Consider the following 22,733-nt stretch of genomic DNA (forward strand, 5'->3'; position numbering starts at 1 on the left):
CGGCTTGGAAGGATGACACTTGACTAAACTGTGCCACACCTTGGCCTAGATGTGCCACACCTCGGTCTAGGTCATACCATTCCAGGAACAAAATCACTAATGCAAGGATCAAGGATCTAGAACGCCTAGATATTAACATCTCGGCCTAGATGATGCACATCTCGGCCTAGGCGACGCGCACCTCGGCCTAGATGGTGACATCTCGGCCAATATGCCAGGATGAAGATGGAGGTCAACCAAAGGGGTTCCAAGGTAGTTCTAAGTGATAAAGGTCTCAAAGGTGTCTAGGCGTAAGACGACCTCGGCAACACACCAGGCAAGAACAAAGTATGCAAGCAATCATTCAAGCAAAACAAGACAAGATTTGCAAATGCACTTATTAAAACAAGATCGTCCATAAATGTATGCAAGTATGACTAAGTCAAAATGAGGGTTGTTACAAGCTTGGTGCAGATTCTATAACGTTGATTTGGACGTCCTCCGAGGGACCGATGCTTGGCTCTGGGATGAATCCAACTTCGATGGTCTGTTTAATCTCTAAGTTGATTGCGGAGGCTAGGTAGGTTAAGGCATCTGCGTGGGTGTTCTGATCACGTGTTATCTGATTCAACTCATGATAGTCAAATTTTGCCAACAAGGAATTGGCCGTTTTCATATAGGCCGCCATACGGTCGTTTCTTGCCGCATACTCCCCCTTTAACTGATTGATCACCAGTTTTGAGTCACAAAACACCAACAGACGCCGAGCATCCAGGATATGCGCATTTCTCAAACCGGCTAAGAGGGCTTTGTATTCAGCTTCGTTATTCAATGCTTCGAAGTTGAGCTTCACGGCCTGCTCAATTATTGCGTCGTCGGGGGTCATGATTACAACTCCAGCACCACTGCCCCGCTGATTGGACGATCCATCACAATACAACTGCCAGATGTCCCCGACATAAATCCTCCAGTCCGGGTTCGGTCGAATCTCATCCATCTTAAAGTCGACATTAGACTTGAAATCGGCAAGGCCCCCAGTGAATTCGGCGATAAAGTCGGCAAGCACCTGTCCTTTGATTGAGGTTCTAGATAGAAATTGAATATCGTATTGGCCAAGTTCCAGAGCCCACTTTGAAACACGTCCGAATGCTTCCGCACTACGTAGGACTGATCGGAGGGGGTGATCTGTAAGTACCCCAATGCTATGACCCTGGAAGTAATGCATGAGCTTCCTTGCCGCCATAACTAGGGCTAGGATGAGCTTTTCCAGTGGAAGGTAGCGTGTTTCGGCGTCAACCATTGTCTTGCTCACATAATACACTGGCCGCTACTTCCCTAGCTCTTCTTTTATCAACACAGCGCTGACGGCTCGGTCAGAAACTGCCAGGTACAGAATGAGCGGGTCGCCAGCAGAAGGTGTTGTCAGGAGTGGTACTGAACGGAGGTAGGTCTTCAGGTCGTTGAAAGCAGCTTTGCAATCGGCAGACGATTCAAAGGCCTTGCCCTGCCGTAGTGTATGAAAGAATTGTCGGCAACGATCTGTGGACCAACTGATAAACCTGTTTAGTGCGGCAGCCATCCCCATCAACTTTTGGACCTCCTTTACTGAACGAGGGGAGCCGAGCTCCAAGATTGTTGTGATTTGCCTTGGGTTGGCTTCGATTCCTCTGTGGTTAACAATGTAGCCCAAGAATTTGCCAGAGCCGATACCAAACGCACATTTGGAAGCGTTCAACTTCATTCCATATTTGCGTAGGATACCGACTGTCTCTTCCAGATAAGCTATATGATTTTGCTCTTCTTTGGACTTGACCACCATATCGTCGATGTACACTTCCATTGTTTTACCGAGTTTCTCTTTGAATATGGTGGTGACCAGTCTCTGGTAGGTTGCCCCTACATTCTTCAACCCAAAAGGCATTACCTTATAGCAATAGGTTCCTCTTGGGGTGAGGAATACAGTTTTCTCTTGGTCCTCCGGATGCATGTCGATTTGATGATAACCTCTATAGGCGTCAAGGAAACTCATACGCTGATGACGCGCCATAACATCTACGAGCTGGTCTATTCTGGAAAAAGGTAAACAATCCTTTGGGCAGGCTTTGTTTAGGTCCGTGAAGTCAACGCACACTCGCCAAGTCCCATTTTTCTTCTTTACCACCACTGTATTAGAGAGCCATGTAGGGTAGGTCACCTCCCTAATTGCTCTGGCGTCAAGCAGCCTGTCGACCTCCTCAACAACGGCGACAGTGTGCTCTGCGGCTGACCGCCGGCTTTTCTGAATGATCGTCTTGCACTTAGGATCGACGTTCAAACGGTGCTAAACATCGAGGTTGCTCAGTAGGAAAGATATTAGCTGCTGTCGGTCGACCTGATTCAAGGAGGCGCCGACCATGAAGAACTTGTCTGGGCTTCTATCAATTTGAACTTGTTCTAAGTCTTCCGTTACTTTTTCCTTTGGGAGCCGCCCAACATCATCGAGGCTTTCTCGGTCCGGCAACTCAATGGAATTCACTTGTAGTGCCTTTGGCATTTTCTCCGTGAGGTAACATGTTTGTGACGATTTCTGGGAGCCGCGGATATGCTCAATGTCGCGTTCTGTCGGGAAGCGGAGCAGTTGATGATAGGTGCTGGGCACGGCTCGCATAGTATGCTACCAGGACCATCCCATGATGAGATTATACGGTAATAGCAGCTTGACGACCAAGAATCCCACATCCACTATTCAGGAACCTGCTCGAACAGGCAGTCGGATTTTCCCCAATGGGTATTCTGGATTGGCATTAAAGCCGAATAGTGGATAAGGGGCCGTGGAGAGATTCGATTCAGAGAAGCCAAGTTTGGTGAATGTCTTGTAGTACATAATCTCCGAAGTGCTCCCCAAATCGATAAGTACACGCTCAACTGTGAATCGGTTTACGCATAACTCGATTACCAAGGGATCAATGTGGGGCAGTGTTACTCCGGCCAAATCTGAACCATCGAAAGTAATAACCTCGGCTTCAAGGGGCCGTTTAGCCGGAGTGAGTTGCTCATGATGGTTACACTTCAACTGAACCGCGTGTACTTCCGATGAGATCGGCATGCTGTATATTATGTGGATTGCACGAAGCGAATGTGAATCCTGTGACGAGGCTATTGCTTTGGCTGGGTTTCCTTTTCGGACGTGCTGTTGTAGCCAGCCATCTTGTGCCAATTTCCCGTCGTGCGAGGTGAATGACAGTGCTATGAATTTCTGAGATAACACCGCACTTGGAATCCGTCGTACAGAAGGATCGTGTTGATCATCGTCCGAGCTGTTTCTTCTTCGCTTGGGCATTGTATAGGGACTCTCTTCAGGAGAACTGGAAATTGCAGATCGTCCCTTCTTCTTGGGCCTCGAGGATAATGAGTCGGAGTTGCTATCAGTATCTTGTTGTCGGGCTCGAGATCGTCGACCATCTGCTTTTGAAGATCGTTCCAGATTTGGGCGCGCAGCTTGCGCGGACTTCGTCATTTCCAAGGCCAAATTTTCAAGAAGACGTTCGTTCTCAGCGATCATGCTGTCCAACCTCTGTTCGTTTTGCTTCACTTGTTCTATGATCGCCCGCATTATCTCATGCTCCGAAGTCGAGGGCGAAGCGAAATTCAGGGCGCGTCTTGCAGTGATAGTCTCTGTTCCAAGCAAGCTTGTTGGAGCGGTTTCATCTTGAGGTATGGGGTTGATAGTGACTGTCGGAGGATCTTTCGTCACATTTGCCATGGATGTGCTTGAGTATTCCCATAGACGGCGCCAATTGTGGGGAAGTGGTTTGGAAATACTCTTTAGGATCCTGGGGAACGCTCTTGATCCTCTTCTGGTCACCTGAAAAAGAATAAACACTCCGGTCGAGGGTCCCGGAATTAGCACTTCGACGGGTAAGTTAGTATCTACACTCGAGGAAGCTTGTATTCTAAGTTTAAGCACAATAATTCTCACATACCACTTTCTAGCTGATGTTTCTCCTATTTATATCTTTTCTTCTTTGGGCCTCGGGATTAGATCCCTTTCCCACCTCGTATTCGGAACTTTTCACGACTGTCCGATCTTCACTCGGCCCCTTGCTCAATCGGTCATTTGGCCGAGTAGGATTGGATTTGAGCTTTCGGGCCCATTGTCGAGTGCTTCGGAATATCAACTCTCCCAGGTTTGATTATCCGAAATCTCTATGACTCCCAATAATCGGCCCCCACATGCTTAAACTTATAATACAAGCTTCATCGACTGTAGATACTAACTTGCCCGTCGGAGTGCTAATTCCGGCACCCTCGATCGGAGTGTTTATTCTTTTTTAGGTGACCAGAAGAGGATCAAGAGCGTTCCCCAGGATCCTGAAGAGTATTTCCAAACCACTTCCCTACAGCTAAAATATAAGAACAACCCCTTCTCTTAAAAAATGTTAAAAATTCATCACAAAATAATGGTGAAGATTCACTTTGAGAGGGAAGGGGGCATAATTTTAAGCCAAAGATGGCTAAAAATTATGAACATGGAAGGCATGATTTTAAGTCAAGCATGATTGAAAATCATGAACAACTCACATTTATTGAATTTGAATTTTTTGACATTGTTAAATTTGTCAAAAGTTTTGATTTTCTAAAACCATTTAATATTATGGTTTCTGCTACCCAACGACCACTATGGGTTTGTGATTCACATCAAAAATTAATTTTGATGAACTAGTTAACAAAAACATCTTTGATGGAATAAAAAAAAAATTGGTCATATAATAGCCAATACTTGGCCAAACTAATAATGGCCAATAGCCAATTGGTTATACTTTGCATGAAGGCCAATTTAATGGCTAATTGTTTAGTGTCAACACATGTCAGTTTAATAGTCGATTGCCAATTGGTTATAATTTGTATCGACAGAGGGCTAATTGATTATTTTAACTACATTTTATTTTTCTGTCGATTGTGGCCTATTAATTATGGCTAAGTTCAATTATGGTCTGTCGATTGAAATCATAAACTATTTTCAAAGAATAACCTTGACCACATTTGTTTTTATTTCTGTCAACAGACATACTATCATGGTTTGAAAAACAATAATGGTTGAAAAATGCTATATGTAGTGAATTCTCTTTAGCCAAATATGGTTAAGAGTTGTTTTGTTTTAAAAATAAGGGATGTGGCTCTTTGTTATGTCACTTGGTAGAGCCAAAGATGAAGTGTTCACAAATCGATAGTGATATATTACTATGGGTATAATATAACTTTTCAAGAAGTCAAATTATTTGTACCATAAAATATTTTCTATCGATTGTGGTAAAACATCTTATAAATCATTTAATTGGATTTCATTCTTCAATCCATTTAAATGAGGGGACATTGTTTGCACCACATTTTATTTTTCTGTCGATTATGGCCTGATTGATTATGGCCAAGTGCGATTATGATCTGTCGATTAGACTATTTTTAAAAATAACCTTGGCGACATTTGTTTTTATTATTATTATCTCTGTCAATAGACATGCTAACGTAGCGTGATAGATATGTTAAGGACGTAGCATGATGACATGTTAAATGGAGAGCCATAAAGTTAGCAATCGCAGCAATTTGAAAGTTAATTGTTGAGATCAATGAGCCAAGATCAAATCAAGCACCGAATCAGTAAAATTGGTTCCTATCAAATATGGTATATGGTTGAGTGGAGCAAAGATCAAGGAAGATCAAGGATTCTATGAAAATAGGATATGGTTGAGTGGAGCAAAGATTAAAGAAAATCATTGATTGATGGCTACAACATGAGGTGGCTACGCAAGTATAAAATGAAGACTTGAAGAATCAATCAAGGGACATCTCTCAATCATCAAACACTAGTAAAGAGTTTATCTAAGAATAGTTTAACATAGCATTTTTAGGAGTAGAATAGTGATAGCTTTCTCTAAACCATCCCCCCACTCACACACACATACTCACACACTTCTCATCTTTTCTTCTGTTGATTGTTATATTTCTTCAATTTTTTGTTCTTGTTTAAGTTTTTGTAACTAGTGACAATTAACAATTCATTCAAATTAATACATATTATGTTTTGTTCCATTTTCTCCTTCATTCAATCACCTCTAAGGAAGTCCTTAATTTGTTTAAGGCAAAGAATTCAACCACAAAGCTTGATTTTTTATTTGTGTTTATTGAAATCTGTTTAGACCTGTCGATCAATCACTATCGATTAGGCTTGAACAGAATTTTTACCAACACCCTTTCATTTCTTTGAACCCCCACTCAACTAAACGAGTCCTTTCCATTTTCTCTTTAAACCCCCACCTTAATTCCAACTAGGGCTATAAATGAACGAAGTTGTTCACGAACAAACTCAGCTTGGCGCGTTAAGGGTGGGGCTCGACTCGGCTCGGCTCGGCTTGTTTCGTTTAGTAAACAAGCCGAGCTCGAGTTCGAATATTAGGCTCATTTAGTAAACGAGCAGAGCTTGAGCTCGAATAAGGTCGGCTCATTTGTCTTTATTTAAATTATATAATGAATATATTATTTATAGGATACTCAAGTGAAAAATCCAATTCTATATTTCTTATGTCCAAACGCCCATATGCTACTTTATTATGTCCATAAGAATAAGCCTTTGCGAAATGACAAAAATACCCACGCATATATATATATATACATGGTTCCCAAATCAAAACCCTTCTCACTCAATCTTCCTTTATGCAACTCTCTCTCTCTCTCTCTAGATTCACAGTAAGCTTCAATGCAGTTTCTCTACCCTGATCAAGTCTTAATCAACGGTTGTGAGCGACGAACCACCAGTTGCGTATGACGAACCACCGGTTATGCATTAACTTCCATAAAAATACCGACTAAAGATAGAGAGCGATGGTGTTGTAGAAAAAGAAAGAGAAGAAGATTTGTCTCACCTTCAAAACAGTTCTTCGTCCTTCATCTCATTAGCGGCGGCGCTCGAGGATTCGGTCGAGGCAGAGCTATCTTATCTCTCTCTCTCTCTAAAACCCGAGGTCCAATTTCCGTTTACTCAGCGCCGACTCTCATCTCAACCACCAAACTCAGCCATACAAAACCAATCTCTAACTCAGCCCATTCATGTAAGACAAATTAAGCGATGATCGAGGCCGACTCGTTATGTTCATAAATATATATATGAATCTGTGTATATATATATATATTTTTTTTTTGAATAAATGTGTGTATATATATCTATTTATTTTTCTATATATGAATCTAAAGTGTTTGGACTGAAATGGAAGATGATATTGGAATGGTTGAAAAAGATAACCTCCAATGAAGATTTCGCTAATCTCATTGAGGAATACGATTGAACTTCATCACCGCCTCCTAACTTTTCTCTCTTCATCTCTCTCTCTCTCTCTCTCTCTCTCTCTCTCTCTCTCTCTCTCTATATATATATATATATATATATATATATATATATATATATATGAATTTGGTTCTTGGTTTGAAATCAATTTCAATAGATAAAATTTATACATATAAAATAGGCTCTGTGAAATTAAATAGGCTTGAACAGATAGTGAAAAAATTGTAACAGATAAAAATTTGAACAGATAAATTAAAAAAAATTGAATAGATATAAAAATGAACAAATAAAAAATAATTTGAACAGATAGATATAAATTTGAACAGATAAAAAATAATTTGAATAGATAGTTGAAAAAATTAAAAAATTAAACAAGTAGGAAAAAACAAAACAAATAAAAAAATTGAACAGATAAAAAAAATTCAATAGATATGAAAAAAAAAATTCAATAGATATGAAATTTTTTTGAACAGATAGTCAACAAAAGTCAACAGATAAAGAAAAGCCAACATAGATAAAATTAGAAACAAAATGTCTTTCAAAACTAATAAAAAGATTTCTCACCAAACTATTTAACAAAATGTGGACCTTTCACCAACGAAAAATATGTATTAGACCTATTACCTTAAACACTCTAAATTGGATTTATCACAAATTTTCTCTTATTCATATATATTTTTTTTTGAGGATATCTTATTCATATATTAAATAATATAGAAATATATATAAATAATAGTATAAATACATTTTTTATATATTAAATAATACAAATAATATTTTTATTTAAATAATATAAATAATATTTTTAAAAAAATCTTATTAAACCAAGCCGAACTGAGCTCAAGTTTCATTAATATTAATGAGCTAAGCCAGGCCCAAGCCTGAGCCCAGTTACTTATTGAGCTCAATAAGCAAACAAGCCGAGTTTGAACTCAACAAAACTCGACTCATTTGCAGCCTTAATTCCAACTATACCCTCTCTTTTAGACCCCAACTTTTCTTTTATTAAACTTTTCTATCACCTCGACCCTCATTAGGGGTGGGCGCGGGTCGATTGCGGCCACGGAACCTCCAATCCGCCATCCATCCGCCAGATTGGCAGATTAGAGAAAATCAATCCGCATCCGTCCGCCAATCCAGTAGATGTGGATTGAATGGATTAGCAGTTAGGCGGATGGATGCGAATTGGTTTGGCGGTTTAAAATTCTATAAATTTTCAACATAATTCAACTTGTGCACTTCCTCAAAAAAAAAGAAAAAAAAAAAGAAGGTATTACAATCAATGACTTAAAAAAATATTACAATTACTGCATACCTCATCCAAAGCAAGAAAGTTTAAAACTTTAGAATATTACAATCACTGCATGCCTCATCCACATACTACAATCACAGTATACCTCATCCACATGAAGTATTACAATATGTTGTTCTTAAAATATAAAAATAATTCAAACCACTAAAATTATGAACAAAGCTGTAGTAGATATTGTATGTCTCTGTATTGTTACATCTATATCTGTTTTTGAAAACAAAAACCAACCAACATATATAATATTTTCTATTTATTATTTTTAAAGATAGATGTAAAAACCAAAAGGCATATATAAACAATACGTTTATTTTTTTCAATTCAAAAAAATATTCAAGTTGAAAAAAAAAATTCAACTGAATATTTAAACTCTTTTTTAATTGAAAACACAAACAGAATATATTTAAACAAACTGAAAACACACAGTCTTATAAATTACTAAGGGTGCTCGCGGTTTGGCGGTTCAGCTGCAGCCAAAAGAATCTCAAATCCGTCATCCGTCCAAAATGCGACGGATCGGTTCGGTTCGGTCAGTTTTGACGGATCGATATATCCGCTGCTCACTCCTAGCCCTCGCCACTGGCAGCCCCTAACCTCTCCAACAACTTTTCCCCAACAACCCTCCCCCTCTCTAGGCTTTCCCATCTCCGATGCCCTCTATCCAGCAACTCGACATCTGCAACGGCCCCTTTAAACACTACATTACAAATATATGCATACACATCCATGTCTGTATTCATATATTACGATCAAAAGAGCGAAATTTTGAGTTTTGATCACAACTTGAGTCATTCAATACATGATGCAGTTGATGTTTGATCGACTGTTTTCCAGAATTTTTTCACACAGTTTTAATTTTTCAAAATTTATTTTCACAAAAAATGGAAACTACACGAAACAATAGGTGTTTTTAAATTATTTGTTTCCAAAACACAATGAAAACAAAAACAAAATACAGATACCGATAGCCTAAGGGGCACTGTGCAACTGTGAACACTCGAACTCAAAATAAATCAGTATCAAAAATAAAATCTCATCAAGTTGTAAAAATAAATCAGTTACCGAAACCAGCAAATGACAGCTTCTACTCCCATATTAGAAAAGCTACAAGAGTAAACATGAAGAGCACTAGATAGTATTTAAATTCAACCAAAGCAAAAAACAAAAATGTGATGCTACTCCTTGTTCACAAAACAGCTAATGAAAACTCAGCTTAGCAAAACTTGGAATTTCAGATATCCAAGGATGTGGAGGAAAATCCAATTTAAGCTCCAATTGTTTGAGATTTGTTGAGGATGACTCCCTCATATTTGACCTGGAACCACTTCATTGAGTCCTCCTTCGTAACTCTATGTTGGATTCCAACACGTGACTTGCATCTGCGGCGACGACCCACACGGTACCCTGGGCGTTCTAGAACAACATAGAAGTCCATCCCGTAAATGCCAGTTGAAGGGTCATACCTATTATGAGCATAAAAGAGATATGAAAGGTCAGGTCCAGATGCAATTTCATGGAAAATTAAAATGAATTATGCCTTCCAAGCCAGGGAAATCAAATCCCTAGCAAATGGCAAAACATTAACCCCACATTAATATAACAGAAAACAGAAAAGTGGAATATCCAAAACTAAAACCTAATGTAGCTGATCGTAATAGAAAAGGAATAACTATCAGTAGCTCAACAAGTATTAATAAAACCTAAAAACCTATCTTAAGTACCCCGAGTTCAAAATAACATCTCTGCAGCCCTTGCGTCATCACTGAGTTGCTTTTCTCCAAAACTCCAAGCCCAACACACATTCACTAATCCACCCATGGGTTGCAAAAATATCCAACCAAACAAAAATGCTGACTTCAAATTACAAACACATCTAACGCATGGTTTATGCTCATGTTATGAGCAGCACGCTTAACTTTCCTAACGAATGTATCAAAACAAATCTAGACCAAACACAACAGATCAACATATAATTATTTGCAAAACCCCCAAAATACTTTTATATATTATCTCTGAAACCGTGAGACCATCTGTAGTATGTGTTTCTAATCCATGATGAAATTACTCAGAGTTTCCCAAACAGTCTTGCTCATTACCCTCCTCTGCTAAAAAATTATAAGCACAAAAAATATAGCCCAAGCACACTTGCCCAACAGATAAATTAATTGTAAACACCCAAATAGTCTCATACATTGTCACTCTGAGATCATGAGACCGTCTATAGTATGAGCTATCTAATCCATGACAAAATTACTAAAAACAGATCAGTTTTTAAAAACAAACAAATCTCTAAAATCTTAAACCAAACCATTTATATAATTCATGCGAGGGGGTTCAATCACCTAATAAAGCAATATTGACTATTTGCCTCACTCCCACAATGAAGAAAAGGGTAACAAATCGTTCCCAAATAATACTTGGGCCAAATTAGATATATAGTTCATGTACCAAAGTCAATGATTCATCACAAACAAAAGTTTCTAATCCATAGCAAACTGAGAAAACCCACTTAATAATAAAATGAACAAAATGTGAAAAACTAAACAATTTACTATACAATATAAATGTAAAAACACATAGTAATTTAATTCGTCAATGTAGACTCACTTGATACCAAGATCAATGTGTTCCTGAATACCAAACCCAAAGCAGCCAGTATCACTGAAGTTCCGGCGCAACAACTCGTATTCCTTCACCTTCAACCCACTCTCCAGAAGCTGCATCGCTTTCTCGCCCCTCACCGTGACATAGCAAGCAATCTTCTCATTACGCCGGATCCCAAATGACCGAACAGTGTACCTCGCTATTATCACCAACACAACACAAATCAAATCAACAATCACACAAACAAACAAACACATCAAATTCAAGAGAAAAAAATAAATAAATAAAATTTGATTGTAGTACCCTACCCTTGGAGAAGACAGGTGTTTGGCCACTCAGTTGTTCCAAAACCTGGGGTTAGAAATGAAAAGAAATTAAAATAAAATGAGTGACTGAGAGATGGTGTGAGAGAGAAAATTCTAGAGAGAGAGAAAGGAGGGGGGGACCTTGGCGGCGCGGGTGAGGCGATCGCCGCTTTCGCCGACGGAGATGTTGAGGACGAGTTTCTGGACTTTGATCTCTCTCATTGGGTTCGAGAGCTTCTTCTCCGAAGCCTGTATTCATTCATAGTTTTCCATTATTCATACACAAACACGGTCAGTACAACATACATCTATATATATTCATAACAGAGAGAGAGAGAGAGACCATTGCGAATGCGGAGGAGGAGCAGAGAGGTGAAGGAAGCGGCAACAGGGGGGGATTTAAGGGTGGATGGAGATGAAGGAAGAAGCTCCTAGGGTTTTGTTTAAAATGACGATAATGCCCTGTCAATGCGCTAATCTAATCCCGTATTGAATTGGTAGGGTAGGGTAAAATGGGTAATTCATAAATGAAAAACGAAAAAGATATAAATAATGTTAAGGATCATAAAGTTTTAAAAAAAAATTATAAAAATAGTCATAAAAAAATTTTCTACCTTCGGATTACACATATAATAAAACACCATATTTTAATTAAAAGATGAGAAATCATCATGATACATTTCATGATTCTTAATATTATTCAAATATATTCTATGTTGCCATGAATTTTTTTTTATGATCCTTAATATTATTTTTTCATAATCTTTAATATTATTCAAAAATATTTTCATAATCCCTAATTTTATTTAAAGATATTTTATGATCCCTAATATTATTAATTCTTTTCATGGTCCTTAAATTTTTTTATAATCCCTAATATTATTCGAAGATATTTTCATGATCCCTAATCCCTAAATTTTTTCATAATCTCTAATATTATTCAAAGATATTTTCATGATCCCTAGCATCATTAATTTTTTTTATAATCCCTATATTATTTTTTCACAATCCCTAATATTATTTAAAGAAATCCCTAATATTATTCAAAGATTTCATAATCCCTAATATTATTTTTTTTCATAATCTAATATTATTCAAAGATATTTTCGGGATTCCTAATATTATTAATTTTTTTGAGGATCCCTAATATTATTTAATATTATTCAAAGAAATCCCTAATATTTTTTAAAGATTTCATGATCCCTAATATTATTTTTTCATAATTCCTAACATTATTCAAAGATATTTTCATGACTCCTAATATCATTCACTTTGTTTGGCTCTGGTTTTTAGAAAATTCTACATTTTTATTTTTTATATTTTAATGTTTTCAATAATTTTTTTAATATTTTAAGCAGTTTTTTTTTTAATTTTTAGATATACCTAACATAAATACACTTAAAAAGTATAATATTTGTGAAAAAATATTTAAAAAATACATTAAATACAAAAAAAATGAAAATTCAATATATATTTCATATTTTGCGTATTTATTAATTTTTTAAAATATTTTTTCACAAGTATTTTACTATTTAAATACATCTAAGTAATGCATCTAAACAATTAAAAAATTGCTTAAAATTTAAAAATATTCACTAAAAATAAAAAAAATACGAAAAATAAAAAATTCAATTTTCAAAAAATTGAATTCAGAAAATTGAAACCAAATACAATAATTAATTTTTTTTCATGATCCCTAATATTATTTTTTTATGATCCCTAATATTATTAAAAGAAATCTCTAATATTATTCAAGATATTCTTTGTTGCCATGAAATTTTATTCATAATCTCTAATATTATTCAAAAATATTTTCTGTTATTATTCAAGATATTCTTCGTTGCCATGAAATTTTTTTCATGATCCCTAATATTATTCAAGATATGCTCCCTAATATTATTCAAGATATGCTCCCTAATATTATTCAAGATATTATGTTACCATGGAATTTTTTTCATAATCCCTAATATTATTCAAAGATATTCTCCGTTGCCATTAATTTTTTTTCATGATTCCTAATGTTGTTCAAGATATTCTCTGTTGCCATGAAATCCCTAATATTATTCAAGATATTCTTCCTAATATTATTCAAAGAAATCCCTAATATTATTCAAGATATTCTCCGTTACCATGAAATTTTTTTTATGATCCCTAATATTATTCAAAGATATTCTCTGTTGCCATGAAATTTTTTTCATGATCCCTAATAATATTGTTCAATATATTCGCCGATGCCCTGAAATCCCTAATATTATTCAAGATATTCTTCGTTGCCATAAATTTTTTTTCATGATCCCTAATATTATTCAAGATATTCTCCGTCGCCATAAAAAAAATTTATGATCCCTCTTATTATTCAAGATATTCTCTATTTTCATGATCCCTAATATTATTCAAAGATATTCTCCGTTACCATGAAATTTTTTTTCGTGACATTTTCCATTTTCTTGATTCCTAATATTATTTAAAGATATTCTCCATTACCATAATTCCTAATATTTTATGATCCCTAATATTATTCAAAGATATTCTCTTTTACCATGAAATTTTTTTTCTCATGATCCTTAATATTACTAATATTATTCAAGATGATAGTGTCCGTTGCGTTTTCATGATCCTTAATATTATTCAAAGATATTCCCCATTACCATGAAATTTTTTTGCGTGATATTCTCCGTTTTCATGATCCCTAATATTATTCAAAGATATTCTTCATTATCATGATCCCCAATAAGGGTGTTCGCGGATCGGTTTTGTGCGGTTTGCGGTTCGGTTTTGACCCACCCGCATCTATGCGGTTTGGGAAAAAGTCAACCCGCAACCGCCCGCAGTGCGGTTTACGGTTTGTGCGGATAGGGTTTGCAAATGTGCGGGCGGTTTGCGGTTTACACTTTTTTCTTTAAAAATTAATTTTTGAGTTTTTTTTTTCCCAGCGAATTTAGACATCAGATTCATTTTATATATTTGTGATAACAATTTTTTGATGAGTTTACAAATAAAAATTAAATATCAATGCATTAAATGAAAGTACCCAAAACAAAGAGACCCTACACTAACATTTTTGCCATGAAAAAAATGTATATCAATGCATTAAAGGTTGTACTCAATTAGAATTGCCAGTTCAGTAATCGATAATCAAACTATAAGTTCTATCGACCATTAGAAAGAAAATTTTATTAGAAAAAAGTGAATGAATCACCAATGAAAATTATATAAGAAACTAAGTTTAGGACTTGATAATTCTATGGCATTAAGAAAGTTGAGAAATACTTAAAAATAAGGATCCTACTGTCATAGATAATATAATGGTGCTCTTGTAAAAGTTACAAAGTTGGTATATAAAAAAAATAATAATAATAATAATTAAAGTGCGGGCGGTTTTTGCAGGTTGCGGGTTTAAACCGCGACCCGCCCGCAACCCGCAAATTTGTCATATTTCAAACCGTATCCGCCCGCATTATGTTTGCGAAACCGCCCATTTATATGCGGGTTAGGCGGATTGGGCGGTTTGAGCGGTTTGAGCGGTTCAGATAAACCGTTGCCCACCCCTAATCCCCAATATTATTCAAAGATATTCTCCGTTACCATGAAATTTTTTTTCTCATGATCTCTAATATTATTCAAGATGATATTGTCCATTGCCATGAATTTGTTTTCATAATCCCTAATATGATTCAAAATATTATCCATATTCCTCGTTGCCAATTTCATGATCCCTAGGGTTCGTTTGGAAAATGAGTTGGCTTTTTGACTTTTTAACTTTTTAGTTATTTAGGGGTTGTTTGGGGTGTTCTAAATAAGTGCACTTTTTGTCTTTTTAGACTATAAAGTTGAGGTTAAAAATATGAATGTTTGGGTTAACTTTTTGGCTTTTTCTAGAAAAATGTATATTAAAAAATTGTATAAATTAATATGTAGAGAAAAATTAGTATTGGGAGTTGTGCAGCCGTAATTGTTGACTTTTAGTGAATAATAATGACTTTAACTTTTTGACTTTTTGACTTTTTTGAGACTTCCCAAACTTGACCTTAGTCTAGGCTAAAAAACTTCGTTTGGGAAGGACTTTTTGATTTTTTTGACTTTTTGTGAGAAAAATAATATAATGATTATAAGTTTGATGTAATGTTTTGTCTTATTGAGATAAAAAGCTTATTTTGTCTTTTTGTGACTGAAATAACCTCAAACCCAAACATAACCCACTTATTTTGTCTTTTTATAACTAAAATAACTTCAAACCCAAACATAACCCATCTTCCCAAACAGAGGCCTAATATTACTAGGAGATATTCTCCGTTCGGTTGCCATGAAATTTTTATTGTAATCCCTAATACTATTCAATTATATTCTCCTTATCATCATGATCCCTAATATTAGTAGGAGATATTCTCAATTGTCATGAAATTTTTATCATAATCCCTAATATTATTCAAATATATTCTCCCTCTAATATTATTCAAATATATTCTTCTTATCATGATCCGTAATATTATTAGGAGATATTTTCCGTTTGTCATGAAATTATTATTCTAGTAAAAAACAATTCATGGTCCCTAATATAATGAAATTTTTTTCATAATCTCATTGCGAGGGACTAAAATTTCATAATCTCTAATATTATTATTTAAAGATATTCCCGTTGCCGGAACTTGAACTCGGGTCTCTTGGGTGAGAGCGGAGTATCCTAACCAACTAAACTAGAAAAGATTTGTATTATAATAAAATCATATATAAAGAATTTTTTTTTTGTCTTTTACGGATTATTACATTTGATTTTTTCTTTTACGGATAATAAATACTTTTTTTTTTTTTTGTCTTTTTTTTAAGTAGATTCCAAACGATGCTTACATAAAGAAAATTTTAATAGTATCATGAATAAATCTCAAGCAGTTATTCATGAAACCATTTTAGGTGCAATAATACACATCAATTAAAACATGAGTTTATGTTTGAGTCGAATTGTTACAATAAGCACACGACCAGGGGCGGAGCCAAAGTTCAATCATTAAGGCGCTAAAATAATGGCAGCAAGATAAGTTCCATCGAGATACCAGTTTAGTTAAATCTATTTTATTTATAATAAATTTTGAATCAAATAAAGGTAAATTAATATAAAATTTAATAGCATTATTATATATCGCTTAAATGTTTTATCAAAATTTTTTACTTTCATATAACTTCTCATGTGGCATGATGGGTTCTATCATAATCCTCAAATATACATAGACATTTATTGTGTAAATACATAGAAAATAAAATAAAAAGTTAAAATAAATGTGGTGATAAATAGCATATGGCTTGAAATTTAAAGAAGTAATAATAATGTAAATCTCAATGATGAATGAATGAAAGAAATATGAATGTAAATCATAACAATATCAAGATGTGTTGCTGAGTGAAAAGAGAAAGATTGAAAAGGGACAGAGGTAAAGAAAAAAGAAAAGAAAGATGTTATGAATCATGAAAATTTATCTTGAATTTTATCCTAAAATTATATGTGTGATGTAGATTTAAAGTCAGCGATATGTGAATCACATTCACAATGAATATAAACCATTGATTTTTTTTGAGTTTGTAACATTGCTAAACTAATTAAAATGCAAGAAATGAATTGTATTATAAAAAAGGTTTAAAGCCACTCCAAAAGTACATGGAGAACATGTTGTTTAATAAACTCCTTTGAGAGTACAAGATACCTATAAAACACAAAACAAAAAGTAAGATAAAACGGAAAATTGAGATCTTTTGAGCTTCACTTAGAGACAAGGAATGGATGGCCAAAATAAATTTGGAGGGGCCATTCACTGCAGTGCCATATAGAAGATGCTTAGTATATGCAGTGTATTCTCAAAAGTTTGCAGGGCCAGGACCCTCTCGACCCCCCTCTGCCCCTGCACAGTGGACATGACTTCATTAGTTTAGTGAAACGCTTCTCTGGTTCTGTTTGATTAAAAGAAAATTTGATAGAAAGTGAAAGTAAAAGAAAATGAAGTGAAAGAATAGAAATAGAAAATAAAATATATTTTCTTGCAAATATTTGATTAAGATGAAAGTTTTGTAAGAAAAGAAAGAAAAATTTAAAATTTTAGTTATAGAAAACTCAAACATTCAAATTTTCTAGTGTTTTTTGTCCCAAAAATTAAAAATTAATTACAATGCTAATGTGACTGTACAAGAAAAAGTTTTCTTCTACAATTTTTGTTTTGAAGAATCAAGCTATGCTTGCTTGGTTTGGGTTTTTTCTTATTTTATTACTAGAAAAATTGACATTAGTGGGAAAAAAGAAAAAGGGTAAACGTTAGGCATTGATAGTTTCTTACTGGAATCACCTATTGTAAGAGTTTATTTGAACACTTAATCTCTTTCAATAGTTTGCTGCAAAACCTTAGATTGCAAGGAGAACGAAAGTATATCATACTGTGATCTTTCAAGCATAACAAAAACACTAATTTTTAGTAATTTTCAGAAAACAGTTTCAGAAAACGAAAACAAAGAAAGCAGTGATATTTCTGGATCAACTGGTATCTACACCACAAAGGAGCATGTAACACAATCTCAATGATATTCATAGTTTCTAAATGGAATCCACACATTCGTAGAGTCATGCCATGTATGCCAGACAAAACTTGTCCTTCAACACAAGCACTCAGCACCCAAAAGCAAGACGAAAACAAAAACTCTTGCATACATAGAATTTCCACAATGAAGCTCAGAGGTAACAAAATGGAACACAAAATGCAAATTCTATTTTCACTAAAACTTGATTTGAATATTTTATCTGTAGTTTGTGTACAATGAAGACTTTTGAATAACAGAAGTAGGTGAAGCTGAAAGTCACTCGAGAATAGAGATGGTAAAGGGAAGCGAAGAAGCTCACTAAAATTTTGGCCTAACCATCATTGCTGGCCTGCAGTATTAAAATATCAATGCAAATTCAACGATGGAAACTGTAAACAGAACTGCCACACTATTACACCAATCCGGTGCTGGTTGTCAAGTTGACATCTTCGCTATTTGAACCTTCATATCTTCATGGCTAAATAATATTAAGAAGCCGCAATGATGCATGGTAAGAACCCTTTTAATTTTATTTATTCACTTCAATTAAAACATATTTACACGGAAAAACCACGGCAGCACGAAGGCTATAACCAGGCATGCCATCAAGAAGTTGCAAAATGGCTGTCCCCGCCAACATCCTCCGCGCCTGTTGGAAGTGTTACTAACATTACCAGCAGTTCTTGTTTCATTCCACTCTTCCATGAATCTGGTATCCCCAACACCTGTAATGTTTTTGGCGGTCTCACCACAAATTTCACACTGTCTGCACACATGGAAAGAAAATAAATAAACAAATGACCAATATATTTACTTGAATATATTTGTTAGGGTTCAAAGAAGTTCTAGAATAATACAACATTTGTTTTAGACTTTGAAATTACTAGAGCATCACACTTCAGCAAATAACCAATAAGCCAGATTAAAACCAACGAGTTATTCCATTGAAATGAAAATTTCTAATTTTTAATAGTAAACAAGAATACCTATGTGTAAAACATGACTAATCCCTGTCTAAGAATAAGAAGGAAAAAAAATATACTAAAAACCTCAAATATGATCATGATGCCATATGTTGGTAATGTTCCCCTGCGATATAACAATATCTCCAATATCAATTTTGTATGTGAAGATCAAAATCACCATTATGTATGCCATACAATGAAAATCTGAGTTTGAAATTCGCATAATTATATTTTATTTTCATTATACAAATATCTTCGATAAAATGTAAAAGTACATCTTTTGGACCACATAGAACAGAGCAAAAGGGTCCGCATGATTGAAACATATGTGCTGTAGAAGTGTAGATTGCCTCACAGAATGTGCACCCGAGTTCAACTAATTAAAAATATTGGCCCAAGAATATTTCTAGAAACAAAAATGTATATAACATTTCAAATCTCAGCATGATAATGCCTTAAAATGAATAGCAGCAGAAATTGAAACGCCAAGGACAGCCTAATTTAAAGATAACGGTAATTTATTCCTATGTTTTACTGAAATATAAACATGATGAAAATGTCCCAATTGCCAAGTAAAAATAGATTCATCATAATAAAAATTTCTCCTATATTCAAATTTGAAAGAATTCCAGGGATAAGACTAATCCTCCTTTGGTGGAATTTGTGTGCACTGTAGAACTGCATGTTCATGTTTGACAATCAGAAACATTCCACACTCGCACACCAAAAAAGAAATGAGAATTCACAATAGCAACCCATGTGAGGAAACAAAGTTACATCAAAGGATGACAGTACATAACAACATCAACCACAAAGTTGGAGAATATTATTTTTCAGGTGGTCCAACTTTATCTGATTTGATAAACTTCCAAACAATTTTTCTAACCCAAATATTCATTAACTTTTAATTATTTAGCTAAATTTCATCAATAGTAAACCTCGAATTATATTCAGATTCTTAGCTGAATTAACAACAAAATATTAACCAGACATCTCATTTGAATTTAGGAATCAAATATTTCCAATTTTGGATTTTTTTTTTTTTTTTTGATAAATCAAATTTTCAATTTTGGCTTATTACGCTTCGTTTGTTTCGGCGGAAAACATTTTTCAATGGAAAACACTTTCTATAGAAAACTTTTTTCAGAAAATGTTCTCCATAGAAAACATTTTCCTATGTTTGGATGCATTATTGAAACTAATACATTAATAGTTGTAGTAGTGGTGGTAGTAGTGGCGGTGATGGGGTGGAGGAGGAGGTGGTGGTGGAGGTGGAGGTGGAGGTGTTGGGGTGGGGGCGGCGGGTGCGGGGGCTGCGGTAGTGGTGGTGGTGGTGGTGGTGGTGGTGGTGATCGGGTTGTGGTGGCGATAGTGATCAGGTTGTGGTGGCAGTGGAGGTGGTGGGGGCAATGTGGTCGCATTGGTAGAAGTTTAGTCTGAAAAACATTTTTCACTTTTTAAAAGTGGAAAACATTTTCCGCCCAAATAGGCTTATTTTCCGTTGATCATGGAATATGTTTTCCATTGAGTTTTGTCTTCCACCGAAACAAATAGAGCATTAGTTAGTGAATGATTTATGTTTTCCACTCAAACTGAATCCCATTCTGATTCATGGTGATGACTATCTAAATTAAATACAATTATGGGTGAAGTTGAAGCAGACACGGCCAAGTGAAGTCAACTTCACAAGTGATTCAACATAGCATATGGAAAAAATAAATAAGAGAAGGGTCTCGCCCAGGTGGCTCCCCTCCGCGAATATTGCTGTTATTGGTATAATAATAATAATAATAATAATAATAATAATAATATGCATGATGCTAGAGTTAACATTGTCTACTTCTGCATTGATTCATCAAATTTTCACCTATTTATGATTTCTTAAAGAAGACTAGCAAGCAATATCACATTTCTAATTCCAATCCCATGTTAAATAAATTCCACATTTTAATTTGATTTTAGCAGCTAGCAGTGGCAACATAGCAAAGCTCCATCAAATTTTACTGAAAATTTGTCCTCTTATTTCAAGATTATTTATTGTTCTCATAGAAACTTTTCAAACGTGGTGCCACATTAGTGATGCATAGTATCCTTGCATTGCCCTAGATTCAGAATCTGAGAAATTTTTTTATTTATATTGTTTCTAATGAGAAAAGCTGACAAATTTTCAGTTAAAATAGGATTCTTCTAGTAATGGAATCAGCATAAATTTTGAGGTCCAAGATATTAACCTTTTATTCTTGTATAGATTGCTAATTAAAGTCACACACACTCTATGCCAAAGCTTAAAAGTAATCATCTTACAATTATACTGAATCATACCAAACTAGACAATTCACTAATTCTCAGATACATCAACAAAACTAACGACAAGGCTCCTCTTCACGTCCAATTTCAGATCAAATACAAAACAATTAAACAAAGCAAAACAAGATACCATTAATACTTCCATTTTCGACCCACGAAATTCGAGCAATTAGTGAAAAGAAAGAGAGCAAAATTACCTATTCCCTTTTAGCTTAAACCAGGCCTCGGCACAATAAGTATGCACAATTCCAAGCTCATCTTTACAATCGCAACCGAGTTCAATCAAACCAGTGTTGGCCATCATCACAGTCACATTAGTAGTTGTCGGTGGCCTTGGCGGTGTTTCCGGATCCGAACTTAAATGGCAAATTCTACAAATTCTTTCCCCATCCAAATTCTCACCCAATTTCCCATTTCCACCACCACCACTAGACTTGACATCAATTACACAAGAATGCTTATCATCATCTTTCAAATCGCTAACTTCCCGCTCACCCACTGATTCTTTACTAGATCCCAACCCATTCACTGTTGCATTCGAATTCCCAGCTTCCTCTACTGATTTTATCACAATCACACTCTGATCAACCGAATTACTCGAATTCTCATCACCCATAACTCTCTCAAATGAATTATTACTTCAGAAATTAACCAAACAATTCACAATCAAAACATATTTATTCAAAACGCAAACAATGAACTGGGTTGAGTGAAAAACCTCCATTACAGTTCATTGAATCCAATACAATGAATAAAAAATAAGCCGTAAATGTTGGGAATAATAAGAAAATAGCGATCTAGATCACCTAACTAGGGTTGAAGACAATTGAATACTTCAAATCCAAGCGGAGATTGAGCAATCAGTGGAAGACAATTGGCAAAAGAAACGCGCTTTGCTTTGATAAATACACAAGAATTTTGAGATCTAACCTAACGATATCAAGGGTTTTGGCTGTGTGTTCCAACTATTGAACCCTCTATCATTATCGATAGTAGTTGTACTCGTGTTATGCACGGCCTTTATAAATTTAAAAAAATATTATAATTATTTTGAAATAATTTAATATTTTATCTTGTTTATATAAAATATATAAGTTAATTTTTATGTTTATAATTTTTTAAGTTATTAGTTTAAAAAAATTAATATATATATATACCTATTTAGTGTAATTTTTTTAATTTGTATTAAAAAAAAGTTAAATTTGATTAAATGAGATTAAATGAATTATGACTTTTTTTTTTTGTTACGAAAATATACAAATTTAAAAGTAATAATGAAGAAAAATATATAATTTTATTATTAAATGTGAAATGAAGTGATATTTAACAATAATTGATATAATAGTTCTATTATTAATCCAATAATTTAAGTTACATTTGTTTTAATTTCAATT

General features: G+C 34.7%; 2 protein-coding genes across 2 annotated transcripts; both read right to left on the bottom strand.

Annotated features, from left to right (window-relative positions):
• Positions 1-9,661: 9,661 nt before the first annotated feature.
• On the bottom strand, positions 9,662-11,969 carry LOC114263866 (large ribosomal subunit protein uL5). Its single transcript, XM_028204448.2, has 5 exons — positions 11,856-11,969; positions 11,654-11,761; positions 11,516-11,558; positions 11,211-11,406; positions 9,662-10,066 (listed from the first exon to the last, which is right to left on the bottom strand). The coding sequence occupies exons 1-5, from the start codon at positions 11,856-11,858 to the stop codon at positions 9,868-9,870; spliced, it is 549 nt and encodes a 182-aa protein (XP_028060249.1). The 5' UTR covers positions 11,859-11,969; the 3' UTR covers positions 9,662-9,867.
• Positions 11,970-18,233: 6,264 nt separating this feature from the next.
• Positions 18,234-22,343, bottom strand: LOC114263864 (uncharacterized). The gene is made up of 2 exons (XM_028204447.2): positions 21,537-22,343; positions 18,234-18,833 (listed from the first exon to the last, which is right to left on the bottom strand). The coding sequence occupies exons 1-2, from the start codon at positions 21,953-21,955 to the stop codon at positions 18,614-18,616; spliced, it is 639 nt and encodes a 212-aa protein (XP_028060248.1). The 5' UTR covers positions 21,956-22,343; the 3' UTR covers positions 18,234-18,613.
• Between the last annotated feature and the right edge of the window lie 390 nt (positions 22,344-22,733).

This window comes from Camellia sinensis, chromosome 9 (assembly GCF_055761805.1).
Source record: "Camellia sinensis isolate YWXY chromosome 9, ASM5576180v1, whole genome shotgun sequence".
In the NCBI taxonomy this organism is placed as follows: Eukaryota; Viridiplantae; Streptophyta; class Magnoliopsida; order Ericales; family Theaceae; genus Camellia; species Camellia sinensis.

Bases quoted from the DNA above. Each gene is read 5' to 3' on its own strand.
- LOC114263866 (XM_028204448.2), bottom strand. The intron at 11,407-11,515 runs GTAGGGTACTAC...TGGTGATAATAG, and splicing joins AACACCTGTCTTCTCCAAGG to CGAGGTACACTGTTCGGTCA. The intron at 10,067-11,210 runs GTGAGTCTACAT...TGCTCATAATAG, and splicing joins CACATTGATCTTGGTATCAA to GTATGACCCTTCAACTGGCA.
- LOC114263864 (XM_028204447.2), bottom strand. From the start codon at position 21,955: ATGGGTGATGAGAATTCGAGTAATTCGGTTGATCAGAGTGTGATTGTG. The intron at 18,834-21,536 runs GTAATTTTGCTC...CCATGTGTGCAG, and splicing joins TTTAAGCTAAAAGGGAATAG to ACAGTGTGAAATTTGTGGTG.